The 25,534-nt window shown below is 26.1% G+C and overlaps 1 protein-coding gene across 4 annotated transcripts in view; it reads right to left on the bottom strand.

Moving 5' to 3' along the window:
- LOC129968552 (mediator of RNA polymerase II transcription subunit 12-like protein) overlaps positions 1-25,534 on the bottom strand; it is a 60,162-nt gene that overhangs the window by 17,268 nt on the left and 17,360 nt on the right. For 3 of the 4 annotated variants that reach the window (XM_056082562.1, XM_056082563.1, XM_056082565.1), the window contains exons 17-33: positions 24,040-24,626; positions 21,952-22,115; positions 21,750-21,861; positions 19,351-19,466; positions 18,341-18,451; positions 16,399-16,540; positions 15,139-15,265; positions 13,510-13,758; positions 12,054-12,168; positions 9,307-9,514; positions 8,803-8,907; positions 8,508-8,707; positions 4,111-4,302; positions 3,735-3,867; positions 2,917-3,098; positions 938-1,067; positions 206-367 (exon numbers count right to left, since the gene is read on the bottom strand). In XM_056082562.1, coding sequence (XP_055938537.1) covers positions 206-367; positions 938-1,067; positions 2,917-3,098; positions 3,735-3,867; positions 4,111-4,302; positions 8,508-8,707; positions 8,803-8,907; positions 9,307-9,514; positions 12,054-12,168; positions 13,510-13,758; positions 15,139-15,265; positions 16,399-16,540; positions 18,341-18,451; positions 19,351-19,466; positions 21,750-21,861; positions 21,952-22,115; positions 24,040-24,626 — 3,035 coding nt within the window. The remainder of the gene's footprint in view (positions 1-205; positions 368-937; positions 1,068-2,916; positions 3,099-3,734; positions 3,868-4,110; positions 4,303-8,507; positions 8,708-8,802; positions 8,908-9,306; positions 9,515-12,053; positions 12,169-13,509; positions 13,759-15,138; positions 15,266-16,398; positions 16,541-18,340; positions 18,452-19,350; positions 19,467-21,749; positions 21,862-21,951; positions 22,116-24,039; positions 24,627-25,534) is intronic. The other variant, XM_056082564.1, reaches the window with a different exon arrangement.

The following is a 25,534-nucleotide window of genomic DNA, read 5'->3' as shown; positions in this document are numbered from 1 at the left end:
CTCCTTTCTTTTCAATACTTAATACAAAAAAAAGCAGTATATTGTGATTGTACATGATCAGATATTTTTGCCCATGGCCAGGCATCAATAGTTTAAAAAATTTATTTTTGATATTGAACTGAGCTTTTAATCTGTTAATCTATTTAAAGTTATAAAAAAAGAAAAAGAATTTTGATTCTTGGCACTAAAAGCAGATTTTGCTTACTTGTTTTTTATCAATGGAATCAAATCCTGCAATCTTGTTTCCTTTTGTATCTATCAAGCTTCCCATAGCTTCACATGTTATGACTTCACACTGTTGTTTGGTCAAAGGCAGCAGTTGTTTAACCATCTTAAGAGCTTTAGTATTTTTATCTGGTACTTCTTTCTAAAATAATTAATAATGAAAAATAACTTTATATAAGATTAAAACAAAATAAGTTTTTTTCTTCTTTATAAATGACTAATCACAATTTAATTGCTTGTTACAGAATAAATATCCAAATTAAATTTTAATGTGAATTATTAAATTTAACAAACACATATAAAAGTATTTATAATAATTATATAGCATATAACATTTCATATATATTATTATACAAAATATTAATATTCTTCGCATAAGAACTTTAGATTTTAAATTTTACTTAAAGAATGTAAGATTTTAAATTTCCGAGAAGTTAAACTGCTTCTATTCTGTTAATAAAAGAAAGCATTCAAAATCATCTAGTACTTAAAAATGTCAAGATCATAAATACCTTAATGTGTTTAAATATATTTTCAGTATCAAACACCAAATTATACATAAGAGATTTGAGTACATCAAAGGCATAGGCAATCATAATATTGGTTATCAAATGTAGTCAGTGTTCCAAATAAAAGGAAAACTTTAAATCAATCTGTAAATTCAAATTTTAAAATCAAGAATATTGGCAAATGAGAATAAATATTATATTACCTTTAATTTCTTTACTAAATTAAGATATTGTTTCTTATTCTCTTCTCCTTTATCACTACTTGAAGTATCAGATATCTGTGTAGTGTGGATTAGAGTGGCCAGCATATCAAGTACAGTTGTAAACAATTCACTTATGGAAGAAAAATCATAATAAATTTCAACTAAATATTCATTTTTTTTTCTTACTAAAAAAATTATCAGCAATTTTTATAACATTGAGAAGATAAATTATTTTGAGATTCAAGAGTAATCTATAATTAGATACAATTTAATTTTTTTAAAAAAAGTTATGTGAAAATTTTTTTTCCAATTAAAAGTTTATAAAATAAATAGTATTTGCACATTTACATTTGAAAACATTATTTTTTTGAAACAATCAAAGATATTGACATTAAAATTAAGTAATTAAATATACATTATCAGTTACTAAATCTTGACTATGATAAACAAATGAAGAATTTTTTAAAAAAAACTATTTGTATTTTTTATTTTTTAAATAAATATTATTTATAGTATAAATATTTATTAAAAGATTAACTTCCACATATATACTTAATTCTTTCAAAATTAAACTTTTCCTTTAAAAATGCTTCAAATATTGCTTAATATTACTAATTTTAGCATTCAATGTGATAATAAAAGTTATCAGAAATATACCTAAGCTACACATCTAGAGAACAGGATATTTACCAAGGTAAAAGAAGAAAAAAATTATAATTTCAAAATGCTTTTTTTTTTTTTTTTTTTGCATTTAAGTAGTAATATAGTAATTCAATTTGGAACTACCATTGCAATTAAGAAATAATTATCAAATTTTTAAATCCAAAATATAAGTCATAATATAAGTCAGCAAAATCTGTTATGCTGGAGAGAATTAGAAACATATTTTTTGTTCTTCACCACTGTGGGATGTACATATTTCAATTTCTATTTTGACATCAAAGAACTCAGACAGCTTTTTTTAATTTTATTTTTGATGTTTAAGCTGATTAATATGTTGATGTGTGAATATACCTAGGCATGAATAAAAAGTAGTTATGGGATCACAAGCTTCACATTTTATTTACGTTTTTAAATTGGATTGCAGCAAAGATAAAAAAATCTACAATTCTTAAAATTTTACATTTATACTGATTCATTGGAAGTTATTGCTAATATTTTCTTTCAGTATCATTTGCATTTGGTATTGCATTTTTTCCCCCTATTTAAAGATCATTATTCATTTCAATCCAATTTTAGATAAGATTATATTATTTATTAAATTATAGAAGAAATTACTGCAAGGGAAGAAAAAACTTTTAATGTTACTATATATTTTTATCAAAAGTATACTATATATATATATAATTTTTTATTTTTAAACACTATTAAGGTGCATGAGATTTTTAACTTTTGTTAGTTTATCTGCGACAGTCAAAAATCTGAGATATTGTTAAGGGGTTAATAGCCCAACTAAATGGGCACATCTTTTAATAAATTAGAAACATTAAATTAAATTGTTAAACAAAACACATTTCATATTTTATTATAAGCAATACACCTATGAGTTCTCTTCTCTTGTGCAAAATTTCTAAAACTACAATGAGCAACATGTAATTCAAATGCTACATTTTTTTTGATTATTGAAACATTTAAAATTTTTTAAAAAAATGCATATGAATATGATGAACTTTTTCAAAGTATAAAGAAACTATAATCTAATATCATTCTTTTTTAATGTAAAAGTTCTAATGACATATTTTTCTATCTATAAAAATATGTGTTTATAAAATCAAATTCTCAACTATGAACAGAGATTATTCTTTTTGGAGGAAACTGTAGCTTTTAATCGAAATTTGGCCCTTTTACAATTAAATTAAAAACTGGTGTGATTAAAAAAAATTTTTTATTTTTATTTTAAGATAACTGATAGGAGCCATTCAGTAAATTGTTACGCTGTTCAAAAATAATACTAATTACTTATTTTAAGTTGTACTTACAAATTAGTTTGAGGATCAACCACTCCATAACTAATAAGTTGCACAAGAAGGACAGCCCAATCAATAGTAAAATTCGTACTTCGTTGAATCATATCAAACATGCCTCCTACTAAACTTAAACGGAGCTGCAGAGCTTCTTGCATTGCTTGTTTAGCTTTGATTTCTTCCAGTCCATGTCTATCCTATATAAATCCCCAAAAAACAAACTATTTTATATGATTTTTTAATTATATTTCAAGTATATGATAAAAACAACATTCATGCTAAAATGAAATTTAAAGGGAAAAATTCACTAATAAATTACATCAATATTCCTTTTAAAAGCAATATACTAACCACAAGAAAATTTAGAAAGTTTAAAATAAGCTGAAAAGAAAATTAAATTATGAACATGTTATACATATTGCAGCAACACATTAGAACATTTATTTTAAAATCAAATAATCAATAAATTGTAATAAGCAAAATTTTGAGCATTTGATGCTAGGCTATAGAAAAATTTAATACGTGGATACCTTCAGTTTTCCAAAAATAAGTAATTCTTTAAAATTTCATTGTAGCTATTCTTTTCTATAAAGCGCTGGTAATTTATATATAATTTTATTAAAAAAAGTTTAAAATTGACTATATTTTAAGACTTAAAAAATAAATCCAATTTAATATGGCAATATTTTATAAAGCTATTAATTGAAACAACACTGTAAAGTAATAAAATTTGAAATATTCTTTGGATAAAATATTCACTGTTATAAAGAAGAATTCAAATATTAAAATGATTCTTGAAATTAAAATAAGAGAAAAAGAAGCACCAAACATACATCTTTGGCAATATATATGCTCTGAGACAGTTGTGTGTGCAATGAATTCAAAAGGCCTTCTCTCTGTTCATCTTGACCTTTCAAACACATCAACACCAGCGACAGAAACGGTTGATGACTCAGCAGCGATGAGCTATAAGTAATCATATTTTCATTTATTTTATTTCCCCAAACTTTTTTAATGAAATAATTTTTTTGAACATATAAAACAAAAACTCTAATTGCAAAAACAAATGAGCATTAATATGCAATCAAGTAAAAAATATAAAATTTAAACAAGAAGCAAAATTTTTCATGCAAGTTATTCTTTATGCATTGCATAATGTACATATTTAAGTCCCATTGTTTTCATTTAATAAATAAAACAAATGCTCACTTCTTTTGAGCTTGTTTATCCTTTTCTTTGTTTTTCGAGGAAGAAGAGGATGAAGATCCAGATGTAGATGACCATGATCCGCTTTCAAGGACTTGCCCAGCAGCTCTTAGCATTTTACCCTGCACAGCTGCAGGGAGTTTTCCAATAAGGGGAGCTACCAACCATACACGACTTGGTTTGTCAATTTCAAATCTGCAACATAATTATTCTTTCAATTTTACATATTATGCAGTTAAAACAATAATGAAAATTTCTGAAAAATAATGAAAACAATAATATTAACCTTCTCAAGGTCAAACTTTTTATATTGGTAAAGAAAAAGACATTTAAAAAAATCTGATTATATTTAATTATTTATATAAATAGCAATTCAGGAAACAAAAATCGCCAAATAAAATTTTAAAAAACGCACACATATTTTTCAAAATCTCATCTCAAATTAAAATTTTTTATTTAACAGAAAACTAAACCTCAAATACTAATAAAGCAGAGTATACTAGTTAGCATTCAATAGAGCATTCCATTTATTATATATCAAATTTGGTATGTACAATATATTTTAGAAGGTGGTACTGGGCACTATGAAGTAATTAAAAAAAAATCAATTATCCTTCTCATAATGTTAATTTATTTGTTATGTAATTCTTTAAATTTTAATTATTTATTTTGAACTTCACAATTGTAATGAAATTCAAACTATTTTAATTGCTTAATCATTTAATTCTATGGTTTTTTCTTTTGTTGCTGAAAACCAACGAAAAATTATGTTTATTATCTACACAATTTACATGCAGAATAAAAAAATGAAGTAACAATGCAATAATACACATTTAGAAGATAGAATTTCAGGACAATTGCATTCTTAAAGATACTATGTTGTTATAGAACTCAACTTCATTAGGAAAGTTCATTCATGAAATAAAAAGAACAAGCAGAAAAATTTACTTAAAATATGTTTTGTTACAGGAATCACGAACATCAAGCTATAAATAAGGAATTTAACTGAAATCAAACACAACAAATACTGTCAGAAAAATAAAAGTAGGTAGCAGAGAATAACAGTACAAGCCAAGCAGTTAGATTTTCTTACTAAGCTAACTGTACATTTCATTTCTTGAACAAAGTTTAATGATATTATTTATGCTATTATCAAGTGAATGAAATTTTAGAATAAGAACATTAAAAGAAAAGGGAATACATTTTCAATGACTAAAAGAAATAAATACAAATTTGCACCATACCAATTCATTGCCAACTTCTCACTCTTGCGGTGAATTTAAAAATAATTTTAAAAAAAATCTAACAGCAATTATAACAGCCTGAAATTTGATTAAATGCCTAATATTTCTTAAATAAATAAATTAACTATTGTTATTAGGGTTTAAAAAGCAATTCCTTAAATTTATGCCGATTGAAGAATATATTACAGTTGGAAGATGAAATACTGCACTTTTTAATCTTAAGTAACTAAATAATTGTCTAACAGAATACTGACTCCAACCAATTTTGAGAATTCAAGATGTTACTGCTGCACTTACTCATAGTATAGTCGTGAATTGTAAAATTAGTTCAATTTTTTACATTGAAATATTATAACAATTCTTTTACGTTATGCTAATCTGTTTGAAATAAATAAAGAAATTATAAATTATATTTGCTTCTAGTTCATAGTCTATGAGCTTAACAATCAGTTAAGAGTAACACTGGTTTAAGGATTAAAAGAACTAGATGTACAACAAAGCAATTCAATAGGTTTTGTTTATACAAAAATATATTTGTCTTTTTTTTTTTCTCTTCTGAATCCTCTTATCATTGGCAAATGTTTAATAAAAATATAGAGAACTTCAAAAATTCACTTTCTATTAAAAAACTATACGGCATAATATGGTTGACCAATACTGATGCAGTTCTTATTTATCAAAAACAAAAGAATCTGTCTCAGAAGAAGAAAAAGCTACTGTAGCAGAATCTTTAGATTTATTCAAAATATGTTAAAATATCACATTGTACTCATAATTTAGAATACCATTATGCAGAAAATTGATGTAATGAGAAACAACAATCAATTGAAAACACACTTTTCTAAAGAAATCGCTCATTAAAATCATTAGAAAATTCTGTTAGAAGTTTCGTAATAACATTCAATGATGATATTATTAAAAAATGTATACAAAAAAAATTTCTGTAAGGAAAGTTCACTTGTATAACTCTTTTAATGTTGTTTGTGATAATTTAATCATATAGCTTTTTAAATGAAACAGATGATAAATAAGTAAGTCAGAAACTCGCAAAAAATGTTTGGTTTCAATATATTTCAGAGGAGAAACATTACTTGCCTTGAAAAATTAGCATTAATTTTCTAAACTATGTAAATAATACAGTATTTGGCAATGAATTAAAGGAGTTTTTATTACTAATAAGAGATTACAAGGAAAAAATTTAATAGGCTAACTGAAATATATAAAGCTATGTTAATACTATCATTAACATTTCCAAATTTGAATTTTTTTTCAATTTTTCCATCCCCTGCTTTTTGATTTTGTTCATAATGAAATTAATAATTATTAACAGAGGAATCATTTAATAAAATTATTAAAGGGTCAAATTCTAATGCTGAAGTTCAATATTTGAAGACATATTAAATGATATAGCATTGCGATAAGAACAGGAAAATTAAATAGCATTAGTATGCTTAAAATAATTACAAAATTTTCTAAATTTCAAAAACTTGAAAATATTTTTTTATTAATTATAATTAATAAATTATTTTAATTTTTTCTAATATATAAAAATATGATATTAATTATTTAAAGTAGCAACAGATTTTAAATTTATGTGCTTGTATTTCATAATACAAAATTTTAAAAAATCATTTTTGATTCAAATGATTTTCCAAGATTTCTTAAAACATAATAATGCCTGAAAATGAATTAATATATACATCATGTATCTTGACCAAAGTATTTTAGATCCTTTTTCTTCTTCCCCCTTTTAGAATTACGGAAAAACCTGAGCAAATTTTAGAATGAACTCTTTATTTTAAAGTACTTTATGGATCATGTTTTCAAAGCACATTCCTTAGTCGATAATTTTACAAATCAAAAACTTCTAATGATTTATAAAAGACTGTTTTTTCAAGGAGAAATGTAAAAAGAATACAAATGGGGGGGGGAGACATTTTTAATATACTAGTACATAGCTTTAAAACTTACATATCTTGCTTTTGATTTCTTACATTATGATAATTCAGTATTTAGAACAAAACAACCATTTTGAGTTGTATATGTCAAAATGGTTACAATTATTAATTTAATTATTATAAATAATTTTGCTTGGACAAAGTAAGTTTTTTTATTTCATACAATAAATCATAAGTTATCTCAGTCATACTTTAAACAAGAATTTACAAATGTGAATTACAGATACAAATTTCATAAATTAATTAACTGATTACAAATTAATTAACAACTAAGATTAATTAAACTAATCATTTAAGTAAATTAAAATACAAAAAAGAGCAATTATAAAATTCATTAAGAGAATTATAACAACTGAAAAGTATGCAAAATTATCTTATTTTGAAACATCATAACCGATCAGTTGAAACATGTGTTTATATATGTGATGCTTAGGCCCTCTCCCTGAGATGTTTTGTCTATCTTTAAGTATGCATTAACAGCTGTTGAAGAGACTAAAACAAGAAAACAGTTGATGGGAAATAAATGATTTTGGTAACTTATTCTGCTGTTTCATGAAATATTCCCACAATATATATGAATAGGTTCATCATCAGAAGGAATTTATTAGCCCAAAAATTCATTTGTTTAAAACCTAATAAGTATGAATTATAATTTACACATCAATTATTATTAACATCGCAATTTACAGAAATTCTATATTCCATATAATTAATTTATATATACCCATATAATTAATTCCACAATGATATATTTCACCTAATCCAAAATTTGTGAAAAATGACAAGTTGTCTCATTTCACAAATCCAGATAAGAGAAATTAATATATATATATATATATATATATATATATATATATATAATTTTAACTATGCCCAAATGATAATTACTCCTGATATAAGAAATTAAAGAAAGAGATTTTAATCTCAAATACATTCATTCACCATTACCGAATCAATAAAAGTTTTCAATACATGATTTAGAATTTCTTTTTAATATAACATCCTTCTAAAATAAAGAGAATATGTATTAAATCCTAAGCAATCTCATTTTCTTTACATTAACTTGGAAATACCTATCAATATTAAATAACAGTTAATAAAAATTGCCTGAATGTAATAGATAAAATAAGTTTATGAGATCATAATTAAAATATTTATATGTTAAGGGAACTTACATCAACAAAACTCAGTTTCTTACTTTGAAGGTGAACAATTTTTTAGTGCTTCTCCTTTAATAGGGACCTGATTTTCCTCACTCATCATCTGGAAAACATCAATGGTGGCTTTAGCTACACTATCCAGCCAAGTACTGGTTTGAGGTGGATTTTGAGCTTCACACTGTTTGTACATAAACTGTAATTCTAACCAAGAAACCCTGAGTGTCCATAAATCCAAATTCTATAAAAATAAAAATGTTATTTAATTTAGCCAAGACTGATGAGCAATTTTCAGAGAAAGAAATAGTAGTAGTTAACTTAAAAATGCATCTTTACCGTTAATATGCTTGTTATTAGAGCTTTCTGATCAGCTGGATCAAAAATATTTGGTGGAATATCAGTTTCATGTGGGCGGCAAATCATTCTCAATAATTGCTGGGACTATAATAAAATAAAAGAGAGAATTATGCAAATATAAAAATTTTTTGATTGTAGTTTCAAACACACACACAAATAAATAAATCCAAAATATATATATTAATTTCATTAATGATTTTCTTCCCTATTTAAGGAATATGCTGACAGAAGATTAAATCATGTACATGAAGAGGCTTTCACTCACTTTCAAATTGAAATGGTGTAAAATGTGAAAGTGAATTTTATTTCATTTCCTTTGTTCAATATAATTTTCATTAACTGTTTATACAATCAATAAAAATAATAGAGGAGTCCTTTTATTATCTAATACATTTAAAATTAGCTACCAAAGGTTCAATTTTAAGGAAATTTTAATCCAAGTATGAGTTGATGGAAAATAATTTACATTTTAGATATACCAACCTGTTGATGAGTTAACATTGAATCCAAAATCACTTCTTCTGAACACAGCACTTCTGGATATCTTAAACACCTTTCATGAATCCAATCCTGACAACGAATCTGTTTTAAGACATATTTTGCAAACTCATTTAGACCAGGGACCTCTGGACAAGTAGAGTTCCCTCCAGAATTTCCAGCTCCTTGATTTTGAGGCCGTCCTAATGCAGGACTGAAAAAAAAAAAAAAATTATTAGTCATCATACATTTGCATAATACAATTATCTAGATTTAATAATAAAATTCTGAGTGCAGTCTGTCAAAAAAGTATCCAACGCTTTTTGTCAATCAGGAGTTAATTATTATGCATTGGAACAAAACCTTCCCATCATCCTCAAAATGTAATCTTTAACAGTGCATGCAATTTTTATTTACATATATTATTATCTTTATATTAAAATTTAAACTAAGTTAATTCTTTCAAACAAAGAAATGACTTTCGGTATGCAAATTTAAAATTCTCCAAATTAAATTAGTCCAAATATTTACAAAACTTACAAAGATTGCCATTTTTTCGACATATCTTTACACACATTTGATTTTATACAGACATTTTTTTTCTCTAAAAAAACTATTATAAAACATAAAGAAATTTAATTTATTTGTATTTCAATAAGTTAAGTTAGATTTGAATTATTGAAAGAAAAACACAAAGTTTTTTTATGCAAATAAAAGAAAGCACTCTATTATGCAAAAGTTTGGTCATATTCGATTCTTATAGTACTGAAGATTTACCAAAATATTTTAAAACATACAGAATAATAATATTTTCAATTCTTTTCAAGAGGGGAAGTGAGTGAGAGAGAGAGAGAGAGAGAGAGAATTTGAACAATTTAACAGATAAATTAAATTGAAAAAATAACATTAAGGTGGAACTGAAAATGATGTAGATCCTCGAATATTATTTTACACTAATAAATGTGTTCTGATGCAAAATCTCCTTTTGAAAACAATTATGAACAATTACTGTATTAAAACAATTTGAAAACAATTACTTACTGTATAAAAAAAGAGTAAAAAAGATTTTAAAATTATGATTGAAAAATGCTAAAGGTTATAATTATAAAAGTATTATCAAGTAAACATTATGAATGAATAAAGAAAACTCATAGGTCTATAAAGGATTAAATACTGGCATCAGATTTCAACATAGTATCATCTTTTAAAATGAAAAAGAAATTATATTATCAATAAATCCATCCACTATGTTGAAATATTTTATTAAGACAAATATAAATTAAAAATTATTTTAAAAATCGTAAATATTTCTTACTAGCAAATACAGGGTGATCAAGAAATAACAGGAAGTGTTCCGAGCCCTGTAGCATATTATGTATTGGACGAAATATAACAAAATTTGACCACTATATACATTAAAGTATACAATTTTGATTTGATAAGAAAAAAAAAATGAATACCAAAAAATGCCAATAGGGGAAATCGTGGTGCTGCAAGTGCATAATGTGGAAAAAAAGAATACATAACTGCCGATGGAAATAGTAAATAACAACACACCAAATACCAATGAAAAACGTTTATTATAGCAACATATATCACAAATTTGACTTAAGGTGACCACTAGCCTGATATTCTAATAATTGCATGCGGTACACAAGATTTTCGATGGTGGCTTGTAGCATATCGGCATTTATTCGTCTGATATGCAACGTTATTTTATCTTTTAAAGTAGGAACATTAGCAACAAGTCCTTGACACACAATGCCTTTTAAGTAGCCCTAGAACCAGAAATTGTCCTCAGTCTGAAGAAACCTTTACATCCTCGACCTGGCTGCACAACAAGAATTCCTGTTGTTTCAAAACCTTCAACCATTCTTCGTAAGTTAATTATGGTCATCGGTCCTCCACGTAACTGTTACAATGGTATTCACAAAGAATAGCACTGGCATTTTAATCCCGCTGATAAAACACGCAGTGACAAAGCCATCTATGGGCGAATTCTCGCAGAATGACTTGACTTCCTGCAACATTTCCTTTCATCCTCGATATCATGTCATAAAGTATCCGTATATGCAAATTACATAATGAAGTTTTCGATTGCAGTGCCAGAATTTTCCCTATCGGCATTTTTTGGTACTAATTTTTTTTTCTTGACAAATCAAAACCACAAATTTTAATGTGTATGATGGCCAAATCTTATTATATTTCATCCAATACATAACACACTACAGGGCTCCGAACACCTTCTGTTATTTCTCGATTACCCTGTATAATAAGAAGAATCAGAACTAACAAATTTTTATTAATGCTGTATTGGGAAGTTTTTATTAAGAATAAAAATCTAATTAATGATTTCTTTTCATCTTACACTTTTGAAACTCAAAAATTCAAAATTACTTTGGCCTTATTTTAATTTTATTTTCAGTATTTTGTTAGTACAAACATAAAAAACAATAACAGCAAAGAAAAAAAAAATAACTAGAACCAAAAGCATTAAAAAATACAAATATACAAGAAACTAAACAAAAATATGAATCTAATTATCAACTAACTGTTAGATAACAAAATATTCATATGAAATTAAATTTTTTATCAAATTAAAATTAATTTACAGAGACAAGTACTAAATTCCTATTAAAACTTGATAAATGGGTAAGCACGGTATAAGTGAATAACAGCATTAAACTATTAAAAGTCAAAATTAAATGTAAATATAAAATAGAGAAAGAAAAAAAAAATTGTTGGCTACTTACGGAAGTGCCAGATCAAATTCACTATCCTCCATAGGTGCCAATAAATCATTGATGTTCAAATCATTCTTGCTCTGACTCTCTTTAGATTTGCCATCACCTACAGTAACTGAATCACCTTCAAACAGTTAGAAAATGTAACAATTCGATATCTGGATTGATTTCATTTATTTTAGTTAGTTGCTTTGTTAATAGTAGTTAAGAATGAAACACTGTGATATCTTAACTGAATTCATTCATTTTAGTTAATAATTTTATTAGAAACTTCAAAGAGCTTAATGAAATAAAAATACTATTAATTAGCAAAGAAAATATATCATAATGATTCAAAGTAATTATTCCAAAAGATAATTTTAAATTCCAATATTCTAGCAAGGAATCAGATTATTTTCAAAATTGATTATTACTACATGATTTAGATCAATGCAAGCATTTAAGAAATAAACATTAAAAGCCTCAAAACAAAATCCAATACAAGTGAAAGTTATGGATGATTTTTAAAAATGTTGCAAATACACATGCTGAATGTAAATATATTTTTTTAAATATCAGAAAAAGAATATACACACAGAAAAATGGGGGGGGGTATCAAAAATCAATCCAAGTTTGTTATTTTTCAATTATATAGGAGAGAAATTTATTATATAAGTTTAAAGTGTTTTCATTTCACTTTTTACTGAGACTATTACAAATGCAAGTAATATATGTTTTAGAGAATGTATGTTTTGTTCGTTTTTAAAAAAATATAATAACCTGAATGCATTTATACAAGCGGGAAGATTAAAAACACAGATTCATGCGATTTCTTTTCCATTGCATAGGATAAAAGTTTATTTTATAAATTTAAAGTCACTCCATTTAAAATCTTTTAAATTTTTATTATAATCAAAAAGCTACTACAAGAGAAATGGTATCTTTCAAAATTAGTACTATGCATAATTAAAGAATTCTTTTTTTGGGACAAGTCTGATATATCTTATGTATAGAGGTGAGAAAACTATTCAACAAAACCTTATTTTCAGGGATTAATATAATTTGTTTAAAATGTTAAAGTATTAGTGTTTATATATAGCATTTTCCAATCTCTATCTAATTTTATCTATCTCTATAACTTGAATCATAACATTAATTCAAAAATAGCTTATTTTAATCCATCAAAATTATTGAATGCTTACTGAAAATTACATAAATAAAAAAAGTGCTGGAAGGAAAGTGATTCCAATTCTATATTTCAAATTTAAATTTCTAGAAACTGGTTAAAAAGGCAAATTCTAAAACTGTTTATGGAGTATGCATCTACTATTTTCAGAAAAAGAACTCTGCCTTTCATTAAAAGAAATTTTTTAACAAGATGAATATCATAGCATAGAGATACTAAGAAGCAGAAAAATTGCTTGACTGGATATTTATCCTACATCTTACATGAAATTTTTAATAAATTAAGCAACACTAAACTTACCTAAGACCATAATCGCCTTGAGAACTGCTAAAATGGCTTCAACCTGCATTCCAGAATGTGTTGCAGAAAGTAGATGGCGGTCGCAGGGATACTTTATGTGATACATACGCTTCCTTTGGTTACCAGAACCTGCAGATATACTGCTGGAATGTATGATCCCAGGAGGAGAATAAGCTTTCTTGAAGAGACGTCGGAGTAAATGACATGTAAGACGGGCACCAGGACCAGCCTCAGGATGGCCACCGCCAGCTAAAAATAAAAGCAAGTGCACATTTAAAATAATTGACTGAAGATCCATTTCTGATTCACGCATATCTAGTGTTTTGAATAGAGTTCATGTGAAGTATAACTCTAATTTAAATTAAATGTTGTTTGGTACATAAATTTAAGCTAGGGTTATTTTTCTTGCAAATCAAATTTACTTTTATTTCAAAACTTGCAAATTGGTTACATTATTTATATGAAATGAACATTAAAAAAAGGAAATTCATAATATTAAAGAAATTTTATTCCGAATTAGGGTGACTAAGATTTCTGCTGTTTGTTTTTCCTTATTATTCAAAAGTTTTGTAAAAAAAGTTCCAACTTTTCCCAGAAGTATCTAAAATCATTAGAATAATTTTTCTAAAACCAACCGACTGATTTTTTTCTTCTTATGTATTGCACAGTGTGCTTTTAAAAGTACACAAAAAATTGTGTTTTATTCCTTCTAAAATCAATATAGAATAAAAAGTGAATGCTCAGAAAACAAAACAAAAAATTTATTTCCAATCCTCAAGTTTAAAGATAAACATGATTTTTGTAAACATTTCTCTAATTTTTGCAAATATACAAATCAACATATACTGTATATTAGAAGAGGTTTACTTGTCTAGCAGGCTTTTCTCAGAAGGATGTAATACAAAATCACATACACATTGGCAGAGTGCTTAAGAATGAAATAACCTATTTCTTTATAGTGGCATCTTCCTTATTTATACCATTTACCAATACTCAATCAAGATGAAACGGTAATTTCACTAATAGAAAGAAATCACTCCTATAATAGTAAATATTTTTGACTAAGAAGTGGTATTGTATCAAAATAAAAAAAATTATTCACTGACAACAAAACTGCATAAACTTTTAGACTGGTAATCATAGCAAAAAATCATCTATACACGCTCAAGATGTTTAACCCAGTTGTATCACACAAAGAAAAGTGAAAATTTGGTTTTTATCACTATATTTTTCTTTATTGCATATAAAAATTTACCTGCATTAAAATTTTGAAAAAGGCAGAATAAATAAATTTTGTAAATTTTTTTTATCATTTTCATATATTCATATTTTAATATATAGAAGCATATCACACTTTGCACATGCACCAGGAGACACTGATTTTACCAAAATAAATGACATGATATGAAGGATAGAAATATTTAACTTCATTTAAGAATATAGTAAACTTAGATTATTAATGGAAGTAGGAAGTGTAGCAATCATAGATAAATCCCAACACTTCTCTAGCCAAATCCATAACAAATAGACAATTTCCAATTAGTATTAGTACTTCACAAAAACAGATAAAAATGTTTAAAACATATAACATCCTTGAGGAAATAAAAAAAAATGTCAGTTTCAACATACTTGGACAAGCTGCAATAATGGAAGGTAATGCAACCATTACCACAAAATCTTGTAATAAAAAGCAACGTCGAGCAACCAGAAGAGAAGTAAGTACAGCCAAGTTGTCATGAATAGAAACATCAGAAACCTGAAAAGGGGTACATTCTTAAAAATGCAAGATGACAAAAGCAGTTAAAAATCATACTGTCATTTTGAAACAAAGATATTAATTTTTCAATCTATGCATTTCTCCTTCTTGTTATAAAAGTCAATAGATATTTCTGATATCAATTATTTATCTCCATTTTCTACTATGAACAGTAAAGGTTGCCAAAATTTTTAAACAAGAAGTAGAAAACAGAAAAAATGAATGAGATTAATTTCCATACAAGTTCTATTATGTTTGAAGATTTACAAATCTAATCCATTAAAAGCAAATTTATTGACATATAGTGTATTATAAGGCAGCTTATACTTAGATCATAAGTATTTAATCTTAAACAAGGGAGCAAAATATATAATATTTAATTTGCAAAGAAATCATTCTAATCTACTATTTTCAGTTATACTATTTCTGCATGTTTATTAGTTTAATTGTATAATAATATATATAGAAAATCTTATTGTAAGTGTGTAACATCATATATACAACAATACACATTATTAAACATTTTGAAAGACTTAAAATTAAACAAAATTAATATATTAAAAAGAAAAAGAAATTCTTATTCAAAATCTATTTTGTTTACAAATTGCAATAAAAATTGTATTTCAAAATTGAAATTAATATACATTACTATTGCATTTTATTTTACAAGCAAATCAGTGGCATGATTCAAAGGGGGGGGGGAGAAAAAAGTAGGGGAAAAAACATTACCTAATGGTATGGTGTTCTGTATAAAAATATTACATGTAGGCAAAAAAATTTTAGTATTACTACAGTAAAAAATGCTGACAGCACAAATTTTGCCTTACAGATGTTGGCAATAAAGTACTTATCTAGGCACCGTAGAACAATAAAATGAACTGTAATTTACTTTATTAACCAGTTACTATCAACTTTCTTTCTGACATCATGTTTAGAAATACTATTTGAAAAATCTAATAAATAATTCTAATATATATGAAAAGCAAATATAATTAATTCATGATAATTCTCAAGCAAAAATATTCTGAAAAAATTACAGACAAAAATATAGAATATTTTCATATACCTCTGATTTAGATATACAATGCATGTATAATGATGAAAATTGAATCAAATGATAATAAAGAACTTACATTAACTTGAGTGAGCAAATCCAAAAATCCACAACTATGACTTGAAGAACAACATAATGCTTTCAATACTCCTAACCATTCATTACTAAGATGGTAGCATTTAGCAGTTACTTCTGCACAAAATATTGATATTTCATTTAATCTGTAAAGAAAATTTTTAAAAACACACACACATGAAGTGGATTTATTAGAAAAGCCAAAAATATTTGAATAACATGCTAACATAATTATATAAAACAAAATGAAGGAAACAGAAAGAAGGAATTACTATTTATCAATGGATATTCACTAAATCTGCAATTAACAATGTAAAAAAGTGTCAATAAATTACACACATTTACTAAAATTGATATTATACATTTTTTTAAGATTACAACTGCTGCTTCATCACTCTTTAATTAAATCGATGCCAAAAAAAAAAAAATTCAATACTAAAATAAATAGTATAAAATCTCATTTTTCAGAACAAAGATATTTCATCTAAATAAACTAAACAAAAATATTCTTTGATAACAGCATAATGAATATTGATAAAACATATATGTAAATTATATGATAATTTTTAGAAAGAATAGAGTGAAAAAATTTAAATAATAAAAAATAAATTGAAAAGTAATGATAAAACAATGGTTTAAATAAATTTATTTCATTATAAAAATAGAAAACCATACAGTATTATTAATAAGAGTAAGAAACATTAATATATTCATGCAAAAATGTATAAAACTTAAATAACATACAAACAAAATAAACATACAAAAATAAATAAATGTTTGCTTTATTTCAAGAAAATTTAATATCCTGGTACAAAGTATTTTGAATAAAAATTATTTGAAATTGTCAAAATTTTTGAAAGCTCAAAAGAATTGTGCAACAATTAAATAACAAGAGTTCATTTTGGAATAGATTTAATTTTATATATGCAGTAAAAACTAAATTGGGACATTCCAATTATAAAAATGATTTTAATTCCAATCATAGCAATGTATCACTCACTCTGCCCATCTAATTTGAATTCCAGTTGAAAAACAACTTTTAATTATGGTCTTGTTGAATTTGGCTGGGGAAACCAGTAAAATGTTTATTACTTGACTTCATATCTGTACATAATATGACACATTTTAAACACTATATGATAGAGATGAGAATAAGAAGTCCATTTTGGCCTTCTCCATAACCCAACTGATTCCAAATTTGACACAGAACTTCAATTCTGATATTAAGCCCATATAGTTAATTTCATTTTTCTAACATTATTCAATCTTGAGATTACACTTTTACAACCATCTGAAGAGACTGACAAACTTTCTGCAATGAAATTTGGAAAAAAATCTGATAGAAACTGATAATTGTGATATAAAGATCACATAGCAAATTCACTTTTTAAAAAAAACTTTTTTAGTTTGTTACAGTTTTTTAAAAAAAAAATATAAGTTATGTTCTTATAATATTTTCCCCCTAGTCTCAGAGAGGTCTAAATCAAAGAGATCAATCACTATCTTTCATAAATACTATAATTTGTATGTAAAAATGTACACTTAACATTACTTATAACATACTCAGGAAAAGTGTTATGATTGAATAAAAATTATAAAAACTGATTTTATTACTTAAAAGCATTTAAGTTTTAAAATTTAATAAAAAAATTCTACATTCATCAAATAATCTATTTACAAAGAATGAAGAACAGATATCAATTGTGTAGTAACAAATATAACATACAGAGGTTCATGCGATTTTACTTATCAGCCTGCATCCCTACAAAATGTAACAATGCATAGCAGACTAGTATTTTACTATTTTAAAGCATTTAAAATTTTTAGAATTTAATGAAAAATTGCTATTTTTTTTTATCAAATAGATAATTTACAAACAACGAAAAAGAGATATCAATAGACTAGTAACAAATACCATATACAATGATGCTTAAGCTTTCACTTACCGATCTGGATCTCTACAAATTGTAACACAATGTATAGCATTACAAACAAAACTATAGCGTAGTTGCTGCTGATCGTTAAGTTGTTTTATCAGAGCATTATCAGGCTTTAACCTAAAATAAAATAAAACATTTTCATTTGCATGATTAAATAAATTTAAAGCAAATAATATTATGTATGCAGTTAAAAATATTAACTTAAGGAATTAAAAAATCATGTTTTATAAATGCTCAAAATAAATTCCAATTCTTCTGATTTTAGAAAATCTATAGAGGAAAAAAATTTGATATAAAAAAAACTGAGAGCAACCTTTACTGCTTCTAAATTTGGAGCTATTTCTTTTTGTTGGTAGTATAATTTAAAGATCATTAAAATTATAAACTGAAACTAAAACTGCATTTAAGGAAATGAATTTTTTTTAATGAAGATTATAAAAATATTGTCTATTAATATCAAACAGGAAATCTTAATTTAAGTGAGCATGTGACATCCAGAGTTTTCTCTCCAAATTTTCCTTAAACACTCGCTAATAAGAAGCTCTCTTACAAACACTTCAATAATTATCATCATAAAAAAAAGCATATTTAAGAATAAGAATCAAAATCTGTACATAGAAATTCATTCATTTATTCTTTTAAAAAATTGGTAGATAAAAAATTATATTTTAGACTCAAAAATATTAATATAGATACAAGCATTTAGTTAAATAATCAGTCATTTTTACTATATTAAGGAAAATACTGTTAAGAAAATAGTATTTCTTTATTTAGAAAGTTTATTTTAATTCAGAAAATACTTCATATGATAAAGAATTTCCTATCCCTGATTGAAAAACACATGATTTAACATGGAAATTTAAAACTTTTGAGAGAGTGACCCAGGAACTTCAAAAAGGAAAACAATTAAAAATGAATATATAATCACTCTTTTTAGGGGAACAAGAAAAGAAGATAACCTGAAATTTAAAATAAATAAAAATTCTTATTTTAAACTAATAATCAAGTGAACCTACCTTGGATCACTTAAGTACTCAATCATTACTTTCGTATTCCATGAAGGAGAAACTAAGCCCAACAAAACATTTTTTGCTTTAGGATAAAGATTTAAAAATTGCTCTGGATGTCGAGGCTAAGGAAGAAAAAGGGATTGAAGTCATTATTAGCATACAGAATCAAAGCATCCCACTAGAATCACACTTCATATATACGGCAAAAGGTAAATATTAATTATTGAACTTAATTTTAAAGATAATTCAATCATAAATTTAATTTTTCAAAAAGAAATAATTAAAATTTTGGAAATATATAGAAATGGACAGGGTCCACCCACCACTCATTAGTTCATCACCCTTGGAGGTGGATATAAAATCAAAATTTATGCATTCCACACTTGCTTATTACAGCATAAATTTTTAAATGGTTTATAGTTTGAACAAAATAAAAGTTAGTTTAAAAATTCAATAGAAAACCCAAGCTTATACCACTCAAAAATAACTCAAAATATTTGAGCCCCTTAAATGATATACAGAAGTAAAAATAATTCTCCTATTATGTCACTGAATATTCTAACAATCATTTTTGTTTACCGCTTCTCTGTCGGTGTCGCATCTCATACATTAGGAATTTTTGTGCCCATATGGTCGGTGTCGCATGCTATGCGACGAAGAGAAAAATTGCATCATTGAATAGGAATTTGTCGTTACTTACACATCTCTTCAAATCCCACGATTATTTTTGTATTTCTGAATATTGCTAAGAGATGATGCAACTAGTCTCTCTTTCTTCACAATTTTCAAAGTGAGATTTCCCACCTTGAATTGAAATCAAAATAATTTTGTACTTTCTGTAATTTTGCTTTCATTAGTGTTACCGTTGCATGTCAAAATAGCTTTTATGATGGATTCAGAGAGTGAGTTAAAAGACAGTGAATTTATTATCTCTCAGTCGGAAGTTGATAGTTCTGATTTATCAAGTGATAATATTTATTCAGAACTCAGTAAGGATGTGGGTTGAAGAAAAAACAGTGTGTCCTTCAATTTTACAGTAAACCCTGGTAAATTAGTAAATTATCACATATATCATATAAATATGTTGTCACAATACATTTTTTTAAAATTCAAAACTTGGGTGCATTGCTGGGAAAACTGGAGATCAGTGGATGGGACATCGCATATTTTACCACCAATAGGTCAAGAAAAAACTGCTTGCTGACAAAAATATTTTAAATTTTTGAATTTAGGATAGAACATAATTAATTTTCAACAATAAAAACAAAATGCTTTTGGGGGGGTATTAAATTCGAAATGCACAACAATAATTAACACAATATTGTCATGTTATACAAAATTCATTCCAACAAGACTACAATAAAGTCACTGCAATTTTGATTATACAGTTTTTTTGGTTAAATTTATAGAATGAATTTTTTCCCCCCTTCAATGGAGAAAACTCTTCAATTCATTTATCAATAAAGTCTTGAATATCAAATCCAATTTAGAAAAACATTAACAGCTACAAAAATTTTCTGAAAATCAATAAATAACTGAAGAAAATAAAGAAACTGCCTAGTCACAAAAAAGTGAAAAATAGTTTTGACAAATACCATGACTTTCAAGTCAGTGATACTTGCTTCATTCCCTTGTGCCAGTTTTGATGGAACATATTGCATCATACACTGTGGTGCTTTGACACATTAAGAGTGTGTCCTTGACATTACCAACACTTTTTAGATTGAAAATTTTGGTATTAACTATGTTTTGACATCAGATTTATTTGTGGGCTGGTGCTGGTTTCAATTACCTAACCTACAAATTTGCCTGCCTAATTTAAAATATGCTAGAGCTAAGAAAACAAGGTTTAAGTTAAAGAAAATTTAATTACAACATATTTACAAGACTTTTTACAATTGCAAGATTAGTGAAACACGCTTAAAGATTAAGCCAGAATCGTTCCGGACGCGGCAGTGGTTTTTTTTTTTTTCTCTTGCTTCGCTGGTTTCAAAATAGACTGAAGGAGTCGTTCATTTGCATACTTGCCGCGATCAAAAATAACCACCAAGCGGCACTGTCAATTTGATTTGAACCTCGTGGCAAATGTCAGTTTGTAGTTGCACTTTGTAGTACCGCTACACACTGTGGTGCTTTGACACATTAAGAGTGTGTCCTTGACATTACCAACACTTTTTAGATTGAAAATTTTGGTATTAACTATGTTTTGACATCAGATTTATTTTCATTTTGACATTTACTGGATTTTTTATTTTCAGTCTTTGACTCATGAAATTCTTTCCTTGAAATCAAATATATAAAATTCAATTCATAAATAAAAAAAAAAATCTTTATATATATGATTATATCATTTAACATTTTATAATAATATTTTGATGAAAATAAAAGAAATACTTCAATCTCACCTTAACATAGCTGCAGCAAGTATTCATATCATATAAATAAGAGAGAATACATCTCTCAGTTGAAGAGAAACAATCTGTAGGAGTGTTTATATGTTTAACAATCCTTGAAAGACTGCAAAAGATGAAAAAATAACAATATTTTAATGAGATAGGAAGAAACTGCTAATAACTGATATTAGTAATAGCAATAAATCATACTAACCCATCAAAAATGGCAAGAGTTTGTTCTTGAGAAACTAATAAACAACAGTGGTATGTATACAATACTCCAACTATACTTAATCCCACAGAAGTAGCATAGGTACCAGCTAAAGAGGAAGACTTGGCTACTAACTGCATCTCTACATCAACTAATTCCTTAAGCAACTAAAAAAAACATATTTTTAATAGAAAAATGAGTAAAATATAGCATTTTAGAATTATACAAGTTATTAGAAAGAATGATTAAAATTAAGAAATACAATAAGCATTAGAAATGGTTATGACTGAACCTATTTTAAAACTATTCTAAATAGTTTATTTATATGAAATATTTTAAGTTCAAATTTCTCAATCTTGGTTTTCAGCAAAAAATATCAGCTAACAAAATAATTCACATTTCTTAAAAGGACTTAATAATTGAAATATTAAATTAAAATCCACAAAAGAAAGTTATTTTTTCCTTTAAGGTGAATGCATCAATAAACTACTGTGCACATATTAAATTACCAATAGTGGGGGGAGGGGGAGAAGTGGAGGAAAAAAGGTGTGTAATATAGATGACCTATATTTTGATAGAAAGCATTCAGTTAAAATGCCTAAAGTTCAGGCTTGGCATCAGTCTACCATACATAAATAATAGATTTATGTAACTTCTTTGTACATTTTAATTTTCTTCGGATGTGAATCTACACATTCGATAGTAGAATTCTCAATGTGGTTGCTTCACATTGAGAATTCCCATTTGAGAACTCACAGTATCGTCATGGATAAGAATAAAATTATAAAAGTTGCATATGCAATAAAACTTTTTTTTATTTATTAATGCACATTAATTTTCAATCTTATTTAATATTCTTTATACTTTGATTAATTTCATTAGCATTTTATATTTAGTAGCATTTGCACATGCTAATTGCAAAGTTTTTCCTCAAAAATTATTTCCTAATGATTTGATTATCTTAAAAGGTTATTTCCATATATGTTTTTAGTTTTAATCATTTTTATTTTATTTTGAATATTCTTACATCTAATTTTGTTGGTATTAGCTGCAATTGCACTTTTTTGTTGAAAACAAATTTTCTGAATATGATTTTTTTTCTTTTTTTTTTTTGGATTGGAGCCTTGGATTCTACATTAAGAGTAAAAGGCTTTTCTTTCAGACATTCCATAAATAAAATTATATAATAGTCAATAAAGGATTTTTTTTTTTTTTTTTTTCATAGCTCATGACCAGTTGCATGCTTTAAGAAAGGGCTTTATAGATAGCTTTGCACTTGGGATATTCCTATTTTTTTAAACATCAATTTCCTGAAATTTTCAGATTATGAGGAACCACTTTTGAATAATAGTCTGACCCCCCCCCCCTCTCCTCAAAGGAGAGAAATCCCAGGTTTGAATTCCATTCTGAAACCTTGATTTTATATTTATATTTATTATTATATTTATTTATTAAGGCACTATTTTCAGTCTTATTTCATGATTAAATTATTAAAACAGCAGTATTAGTTAACTTATTTTATTTAGATGGAGCAATAAAAGTGTCATCTTGCCTTTTTTTAACTAGTTTTTTTTATCGTTTCCATGTTTTCTTTTTCAATGTTAAACCATATGATTAAAATATAAATCTCCATTTAGGAAATGATGCCTTAACTCAACAAGTTGTTTATCAAACTAAATACATAAGAGTGAAAAATTTTCTCTGTGAAAGATGTGAAGAAAAAATATTCAGCATGTTAAGTAATCATCAGATACTATAAAAACACTTTATTAAAACTGACAGATTCAAACACACTTATTACTATCTACACACTGCATTTTAATCCCCCCCTCAAAAGTACTTTTACGGTTAAATCGTTATATAAAACAATTACTAAAGGCAATTCATGGATGAAAACTATGATAGTTTGCAAAATTTAAGCTTGATTTGAAAAATTATCCCCTCTTTTAACAGCAAAAAAATTATAAAGTTACCATTAAGGCAAAATAGGATAAATAATTTTTAAAAATTGGCAAGAATTAATATCATATAATTTGTTTAAATCAAAATCAAGCTGAAACATTACACAACTCCATTAAAAGAATACCTTACCTGTATAGCAAATTCAATCAAGCCATGTATATTTAAGGCAATTTCCATGAGCTCAAACAGATAGGAGATGTACTCGACTAAAGGCAGATAGTTCGAATTCCCAGTAGAAAAGGCACTCAAAATTTCAATCACAGATGCAGCGCAAGTGTTAGTTACAACATGCTGATCAAAATATGACAAATTCTGAAAACGACTGACAGCTGCTTCAAAGTTGAAACCATCTTTTGCATTCTTCTTAACTTTTGCACCATCTGCAATATCCATACACATCTTTTTATTGAAGAGTTTCATTAACTCTTTTACCATTTTCTTGATGGTGTGCCTAGCTTCATCCCGTACTTTCCCAACTCCAAACAAAAGTATGTGTCGCTGGTTACAATCATGGAAAGGTGCTTCTCCTGATGGTAAAGGAAAATGAGTAGTGTATAGTAAATGCCTGGCAGTATTACTTAAAGTAGTTGGAGGGGAACTATTAGCACTAGAATTTCCAGGAGTGCCTGGTGTACAGACTGGCACTAGAGAAGGATGTCCTAAGGGTGTGGAGGCATTTAAGGGTGTAGACTCATCTTTATCTGATCCAACAGAATCTATGAAGAGGGAAAAGTTTATGAAATAAAAGTGAGTCATTTAAACTTATCAATAATATTAGTAATTATTGATTAAAATCAGAGTAAGATTTAACATGAATTAACAAGATTTACAGTATAAATAATAAGTTTCAATAGAAAATACATATTCAGGGTAATATTAAACTTTACAGCAATACTTTTTAAATTGTGAAAAACAACCACAGAAAAAAAATACTTTCACATATAAAAACATTTCAGAGATGGTATCCAAATATAATTATTAAAAGTCTATGCAGCTTTTAATCTGTTATTTAATTTCGAATTGCAACAATCTTTTCTGAAGTAATCCGATTAAGGACATCAGCTTTACAGAACAAACATAAAATTAAAAGAAAAGCACTCTAAAATAACAGTAAATGTTAGGAAGCATTATTTTCTTTTATTATCATATTTTTTTTTAGAAAAATTATAAAAATATATCTAAAGCAGAAAAGAATTTAAAAAGCCAAAAATTACATTCCCTATAATGTGGACAAAAGAACTTTTTAATAAATAAATTTCTTCTATATTTTGCAAAACATTTTACTATGTCTCTTTTAAGATAGCAGAAACTAATTCTTTGGCAGAAAATCTTACTGAATAACCTTCAAGTAATGCAAGAATCAGTAATAAGTATAAAATTTTATTTAAAACAGTACCTTTATATTTAATCTTTTAAATTAGAAACCAGCTTGCATCTAGAATATTATATTTTTTTTTATCATACATTAACTTGCATATGAATTAAATATGAAATTAAATATAAAATTTTTAAATTTTATAACATTTGAAAATGTAATGCAACAAATCTAAAATACAATAAACAATCATAAAAAGACAGTTTTAAAAAAATTATGTTCGAGAAGCTTGATCTTAATCATGACGTT

This window comes from Argiope bruennichi, chromosome 5 (assembly GCF_947563725.1).
Source record: "Argiope bruennichi chromosome 5, qqArgBrue1.1, whole genome shotgun sequence".
Taxonomy (NCBI): Eukaryota; Metazoa; Arthropoda; class Arachnida; order Araneae; family Araneidae; genus Argiope; species Argiope bruennichi.
The sequence above is the reverse complement of the archived record's forward strand: the minus strand, read 5'-3'. Positions and strand labels throughout refer to the sequence as shown.